Source organism: Octodon degus, unplaced genomic scaffold (assembly GCF_000260255.1).
Source record: "Octodon degus isolate 3935 unplaced genomic scaffold, OctDeg1.0 scaffold00074, whole genome shotgun sequence".
NCBI lineage: Eukaryota > Metazoa > Chordata > Mammalia > Rodentia > Octodontidae > Octodon > Octodon degus.
This window is the reverse complement of record NW_004524650.1, coordinates 8,598,075-8,605,909: the sequence shown is the minus strand read 5'-3', so window position 1 is coordinate 8,605,909 and position 7,835 is coordinate 8,598,075. Positions and strand designations below refer to the sequence as shown.

The 7,835-nt window shown below is 37.3% G+C and overlaps 1 protein-coding gene across 1 annotated transcript in view; it reads left to right on the top strand.

Annotated features, from left to right (window-relative positions):
* The window catches only part of Rpap2 (RNA polymerase II associated protein 2), a 133,351-nt gene extending 127,378 nt beyond the window's left edge, over nucleotides 1–5,973 (top strand). Inside the window, exons 13-14 of the mRNA XM_023720297.1 lie at nucleotides 625–774; nucleotides 5,933–5,973. Of these exons, the coding sequence (XP_023576065.1) occupies nucleotides 625–766 (142 nt within the window). The 3' untranslated portion in view covers nucleotides 767–774; nucleotides 5,933–5,973. The remainder of the gene's footprint in view (nucleotides 1–624; nucleotides 775–5,932) is intronic.
* Nucleotides 5,974–7,835: the final 1,862 nt, after the last annotated feature.

Here is a 7,835-nt window from a genome sequence, read left to right as displayed (position 1 = left end):
ATGTGTTAATTATTGAAACTGTCCTACCAATTTGATTTGAAACTGTCTCATTGCTATTTGTTTATCAATAAAATTATGGGAAAAAAATCTTGCTTACTATACTTCAGTGAAAATTACTTTAAAACTTCCGTTATATGCAATCAGTTCAGTCTTTAGAGTTATTACCAGAAATAATTAGTGAGAAAAAGCATATGATTTGCTTACCAAGTTGGTATTAAATGCCTCGGAAAACATAGTTCATTTATTTAGTGTTATTAAAAACACACTGTTATTCATGTAAAAATAATTGCATTTATTATCTTTTTCTCACAGTATAATCCAAATATTCCACATAAATTACTTTAAAATAGTACTCAGCTCTTCTCTATATCTTCCCTTCTCTAAATGGAAATTCACTTTATTTTCTAAACAGAATTTTAGTAGACTTCACTGACATAATAAAAACATGATCTCAATTTTCAGATCTCTTTTCTTAACAATATTTGTTCTTTTTTTCCTGAGACTTTGCTGCCATTTTAAATAAAGCTTTTCTCTGGGAATGTTGTTACCTCAGAGACATCAGACCTTCCTGCCATGTTGAAGATGAGTCCATTCACTCTTCTCATTTATTTTTGATTGTTTCAGACTGAATTCAGCTCTTGGCATTCAGACGCATTCTCAAAAAAATGTGTTATTTACACAGTTTATAGCTACCATGCTAGAAGAATTACACTTAAAGAATGAAGACCTTGAAAGTTTAACCATCATATTTAGAACTGGCAATTAACCAGAGTGGTAAGTTGGGTTGTATTTCACTTTGGATTTTTCTTACTTGTTGTCTATGTGGATTCTTCTTTTCATACTGCAAACAGGGGTGGGGATCATTCTGGAGATCAAATGTGAGGCCTTGTACATGCTAGACATGCATCCTACCACTAAGCAACACCCCCAGCCCTTTTTTAAATCAAGTACTATACAGATTTCAAGATGCCCTCAGCTTTCTAAGGGCATATACTCTCCCTTCGTTCTCATCTATCCTGGTCATTTCTGTCCTACAGTACTTTGTACCCCATCCTTGTTGCTATTCTTCCTTTGTAGACTATAGCAGTTAGTTGTATTTCTTGCATTCCAAAAACTCCTCACTGTTTCCTAAAGTCCAGGCCATCCCACATGTCCCAGTGATGTTTCTTCCCAGGAAGTAGAAATTTACTTCCACCTAGCTATTACAGTGATTCCATGAAAGTCTTCATTCTACTGCTCCTTTCAATGAAATCACCTGCTACCCAGTAATACCTTAGCTGTCTTATGTACTGATAAGCAGGTGAATATATCTACCTACCTTCACTGAATCTTAATTCTGCTCCTTGCATATCTCCATGTCTCAAGTCCCTGCCTCTTTCAGAACTGTCCCTTACTTTCCATCTTATCCCTTATTTCACATCCTCCAAAGTACTTAGATACAATGTTGTAATTGAAGGACTTCATCCTGAACTATAAGAGATACTCTCAGGAAACATTTTCTTTTTATATATTTAAATTTTTATACATTTATAAAATCAACACAAACCCTTACAATAAAAAGTAATACAAAATTCCTTATGTAATAAAAAAAAAAAACTTACCTTTACCTCTGCCTCCAGTATTATCTGCTTCTCTGAATCACATGATACATGTTGTTTTAAAATTATTATTTGAATATTTATAAAACAGTATTTAAGCAAATCTTTACACAGAATAAAGTATTTTTCTGGTAAAAAAGAACAGAGGGCTAAGGATGTGGCTCAGGGTTTAGAGTTTGTTTAGTATGCACAAGGCCCTAGGTTCAGTCCTCAGTACCATTAAAAAAGAAATTAAATCATCCCTAATGAGCCTAGATAGGAAATAGAATATAAAGAATTACCTGTAACGGCCTCCCAACTTCTACCCCCTGGCCTTTTCAAGTGATTCTACTACCCTAAGGACCCTCTAAAGCAAAGACTTTATTTAGGGATTGTGCTCACTTGCCTTATACAGTTATAACATTTAAAAAGCCCTTAAAGAGTATGGTAAAGTTAGAATTTCTTTTTCTTTTTCTTTTCTTTTCTTTTCTTTTTTTTTTTTTTTTTTTTTAATGTAATTGGTATAAGGGTCTCACTGTGCAGCTCAGCTCAGTGCACCCAGGGAATAGAACCCCAGTCCCTACACTTGCCTACACAGGTGCTTCATCCACTGAGCTATCACACTGGTGCCCACCCCCTTTTTTAAAAACAGGTTTTGCAAGTCCTTCAGACTAGCCTTGAAGTCACTATGTACCCCAACCTACAGTAGTCCTCCTGCTTCCTAAGTGCTAGGTTTATAGGTTTGCATCACCAACTCTTCTTGCCAACCCCTTATTCTTTGTTTTTCTAGCCATGCTAACTGGGATAAGATCTCTTTGGGATTTTGATTTTGGGTTTTTTTCTGACAGCAAATTATATTAATCAAAAGGGGTTTTTTTGTTTTGTTTTTTTGGCAGAACCGGGGATTGAACTCAGACCCTTGTGCTTGCCAGGCAAGTGCTTATTCTACTGAGCCATCTCCCTGGCCCCAAAAGTTTTAAAAATATGTAGAGATGGAAATGTTAGCTACTGTGATTTGATCTTTATATTCTATATACATATATTGAATTATTAGTATCAGACCTTATAAATTTATGTAATTAAGAAAGGAGGGGCCGGGGAGATGGCTCAGTGGCGCTTCCCTAGCAAGCACAAGGGTCTGAGTTCAATCCCCGGTTCCGGAAAAAAAAAAAAAAAGAAAGGAGCATATAAACTAATGAGAGAAGAAAGGATGCAGTTATTGGTTTGGAAAAAGTCATAGCATGCTTCATTAAAACATTGAGAAGTTGATCCTGAAATTTATATGGAAATGCATAGAATCCAGAATAGATAAAATAATTCTGGAAGTGAACACTTCCTGATTTCAAAACTTACTGTGCAATGACAATAATTAGTAGTGTTTGTTGATATAAAGATAGGAGTATAGATTAGCGAAATAGGAGAGAATACAGGAATAAACCATCATATTCGTGATCAATTGATTTTGAACAAAGGTGCCAAGACGGTTCAGTTCACTGAGATAAGATGATCTTTTCAAATAATACTAGCACGTTTGGATAGCAGGTACAAAAAAATAAAAAGATTAAGTCTCGTACTGCAGCATACAATTAAAACACAATGGATCAAAAACTTGAATGTAAGAGAGAAAACTAAGATGTTTACATGAAGCAGGGAGAAAACTTAGATAACCTTCATTTGGGAAGAGTTGTTAAGGTACCAAAAGTTAAGGTACAAACTCTAAGCAAATAATTTTAAAATGGACAAAAGATTCAAATAGACATTTCAGCAAAGATGGCATACAAACATCTTAGCATATGAAAAGACGTGTACCACACTATGTATTAGGAAAATGCAAATCAGAACCAAAGTAAGATAGTATGTGATGCTCACTAGAATAAATTGGTATTATTAAAAACCTAAGTGTTTAAAAATTTAAACATAATATTGGGAAAAAAATAAAAATAAAGTTTCAGTGTATAGACAAAAAAAAAATTTAAACATAAGCTTACCATATTATATCCCAATTCTCATCAATATGCCACCTGAAGAGAAATGAAGATGTGTTAATTCAAAGAATTTTATATAAATGTTCATAGCAGTATTATTCATATTTGTCAAAAAAAAGTTGGAAACAATCTGAGTAAACATCACTTGGTAAATGGATTTCTTAAAATAACATCCATACAGTGGAGTACTGGTACATGTTGCAAACATAGATGAACCCCAAAAACTTTTACTAGGTAAAATAAGCCTGATGAAAAAGCCACATAAGGTATGAATCTATTTATATAAAAGTCCAAAAGAAATCTCTGAAGCAGATAATCTAGTTACATGGGCGTACAGTAAAAGCAGGAATTATCTGCAGAAAGGTACAAGTACAAAATATAGATATAAAACATACAGTAGTGTATTATGATAAAAATTAATGAGTGGGAAAGAATTCTTCCTTAAAGAATTCCAAATACTCATGTAGACCCTTCCATGCTACAAGAGTGTAGCTCTGTGGTGTTTGCATACTATGTATAAGTTCCTGGGTTTTATCCCCAGTACCACAGCAGAGAAAAAAGAATTAGTGCCCTTCATGTCCTATAAATGAAAAGGAGGATGTCCTCAAATTCCTTGCAGCACAAACTCATTTAGATGACAGCAACTTTTATTTCCAAATTACAGTACAACTGCAGAGGGGAAAGTGATAGCTATATCATAAATTTGATGAAAACCCAGGGGAAAACATCTGCTAGTGACTTACACCATTGGAAACCCAGCTGGCGCCAGTGTCACGTCATCCAAGCATACTGTCCAACTAGCTGTGCTTAGGTTTGCTAGTGCTGCTACAGTCACTCGCTGCCAGATGCTTCACTGCTGGACCCTCCAATAGCCAGTTCCAAGGAGCTTTCCGGGAGCCGTCTTTTGCGAGTAACCAATCTCTTTTGCTGATAACCAGCCTCTCAGAAGTGTCTTAGTTAATATACCTGTCACTACTGTATGTAGCAGTTTCTCCTTTGTGGATACTGCCATCTGTGTAACAAGGGACACTCAATCTGATGTGATGGTAGTCCAGAAGTTCTCCAGTGAATACCCATTAGAAGTCCTGCCTAATCTCTGCCTATGAGGAGATTCTTACTGGAAAAAATAATAGGCTGGTGCCAAAAGGCTGTGAAGAGGAGGAGTTTCAGGGTAAATGGATTCTACAAGCTCTTGGGTTTACTGCTGCCTGAGGTGCAGGCTGTGCAGAAACCCTATGCTGACTTACCAGATCTTGACTGAAGATGGGCTCTCAGTCTTCCACTGAAGACTGGGCTTCAGCTCCCACTGAACAAGCCACTGAATCATCAGGAACAACCACAAAGACATCTGAAGCTGTTTTCCTATAACCTCTTAAACTAAAACAGAAATAAAGTTATTGGAAAAAAGAATTGTCCATTTTTAAATAAATAAGTGTAAAATACTCTTCCCAAGAAGTAGACTTCAAGCCTACTCTAATGGGTTAAACTTAGTGACTTGCTTCCAGAAAACAGAAAGGAAAAACACTATCATGATAGCAGATGACTATCATATACTGCCTAATATTAACAATGAGAAGGGAACTTCACCTCCATGGGATGCTCCCAGAACTCCATAATGTCTTAATTATGAGAAAATACACACCTAGTTCGGGGCACATACCTACAAGGAATGTGCATCTTCAGGAGCATTTAGCCAGTGTACCTCTAAACTGTCATGGTCATAAAAATATGGAAAGGATCAGAGAGGGCCACACATGAGGAACATATGAAAATGAAATGTAGTGTTCTACCCTGCTCTGGATTGGAACAGAAAGAAGATATTAATGAAAAATTGGTTAAATCAGAATGAAGGTTATGATCAATAGTAATAAACCAGTGGTGCTTCCTAATTTTGACAAATGTAGCCTTCGAAATGCAAAATATTTATAAGGGGAAAAATATGGCTGAGAGGTATACAGAAAGTCTACTATCTTTGCAAATTTCTGTAAATCCAAATAAAAAGTTTAAGAGTGAGAACAAGGAAGGCAGGCCAACCAGTCATGGTGGTGCAAATCTGTAATCTCAGCATCTCTAAGGCAGAGGCAGGAAGATTTCTATGTCAAACTCATAATAATAAATATGATCACACTTGGACTACATAGTGTGTTCAAGGCCATCCTTAATTATAAAGTGAGACTGTACAAAAAAGAAAAACTGATTGGATGCAGGGGATCCAAAGACTGCTTTCAAAATCTGCCTGTCAATGGGATGGTATGACACAGCATAAATGCTCTGAAGCTGGACATGTAATCCTGTTTGCTTGGGAGAGTTCTAATTTATACCTGTTATCCAGAAACATACTTAATTAAAAACATTCCCTTTTACTTCCAGAAGTACTCTGGTTTGGACAGTAATCTATATGATCACACTATTTAAAAGGTACCAATTTTGTTGTTATGCTCAGAGATTAGAGGGGACCTCTGTGAAGGCAGGAAAGGATAGATTGGGTGTTCTGAGACAGAGCTGAAAGGAAGACAAGGAAGAGTACTACCCAGGCAGAGGCACCCTGAAGAGGAAAGATCCAGAGGCAGGAAAGATGTCAGGCAGGGTATGAGCTTCTTAAGATAGAGAAATCAAAATTTGAAGAAAATTCAGAAAGCAGTGGCAACCATGATTAGAAGACAAGGTCACCTAAGGTTGAGAGCCAACTAATAGAGAAGTCTTTGGGTAGTAATTATTTTCAAAGACATAAGAGTGAAAGTGACTAAAACTCTATAAATGAAATTAATTTCTATGATCCTTTCTCACCACCTTTCTTACATTCTCTTCCTAACCTTTTGTATGCTTTTTTTAGGACCTTGATGTGCTCTGAGCTCCGCCCCGCTCAAGCTAACACATAGATATTGTGGGGTCCTTCTAAATGCTGACACTGCCATTTGCTGAGTTCTCAGCCTTGCAAAGATGAGCACCCAGGGATCCTCAAGCCCTTGGTCCCTGACCCAGTCTGTGGTTCAATCATGTGTTCTGCTGACTCAGAACCCACAGTCTTGTCTCTAGATCCCTATGCCCTGATCCCATGTGACATTCATTACTGGTGTATATGACATCCTATGATACAACATTACTTCCAGGTGTTCTTGGGAACTTCCAAGTTTCAGAGTATGAGAGGATACATTTTGCAAAAGTCCTGTTCTCCCATAAAAACAATTTGAATTCTAAATAGATTTTTACAATGAATAATAAATAGTGTGACTGAGTTTCACTTCCATTTAAATACATATGCTGCTATATCTGGAGAATAATAACCTTTATTTTAAAAGCCTTGCCCTTTGGCTACATTTCTGTTTTCATGATTTTTTTGTTATTTATTTATTTGATGCAGGGTCTCGCTACACAGCTTGGACTCACAGTGATCCTCTTTTTTTCAGCCTCCCCAGCTCTGGGATTATAGACCGGTGCCACCACGCCCAGTTTTGGTGCCCCAAGTTCCAGGGCCAGCATGGCATGTGGTACTAGGGATCTAATCTGGGTCCTTGCAATTGCCAGACAGGTGCTTAGACTGCTAAGCTATCTCCCCAGACTATTTTTTTAAAACCCTAATAGACTGAACCTAGTTAGTAGAGTTTCTTTTAAGATACCAACATCTGGGGCTGGTGAGATAGCCCAGCAGCATAAGCACAAGATCCCAAGTTCAATCCCTAGTACCAGAAAAAAAAAAATTAGCATCTTGACTAGTATGCTCTTCATACTCATTAGTGAGTCAGGTCTACTGCTCTAAAAATTTGCCTCCAACCAAGGAATGTTATGCCATTTTAAATCTTGGCAGATCATTAATAACCTGAAATAAAAACTCTGTACTCATTTAGGTCTTGCAAAACTCATGGAGTCTTGCAGACTAAGTGCAGGTTTTCAGTTACCTTACTGGTAGAAGAGGGGTAAGGATATCTAGTAGCTTGCCTCTGCTGAGCTAAGGGCAGGTGAGGAGAGCAAGGGGTAACTTAACTGAAAATGTGCACAGGGAGGCCTGAGTCTGAGGTTAGGACAGACTCCTGGAACTCTGCTGTCCAGCCTGGGAAGCACAAGCCGGAGCATGCACACTCATCAAGGCCCCAGTGAGGAATGCTAGCCCCTCCTCTTCCTTCATCTCATGAACAACACAATGTTGAATGAACAAGTTACAGGGCAGTTACTGCTGAGGACTGCCCTGTATGCTTCCTGCAGAAATGCCTGTGTGATTCTTGATGCAATGTGTTCCCCTGAAAACTTTTTCCAAATTAAACTAGCAAAATATATA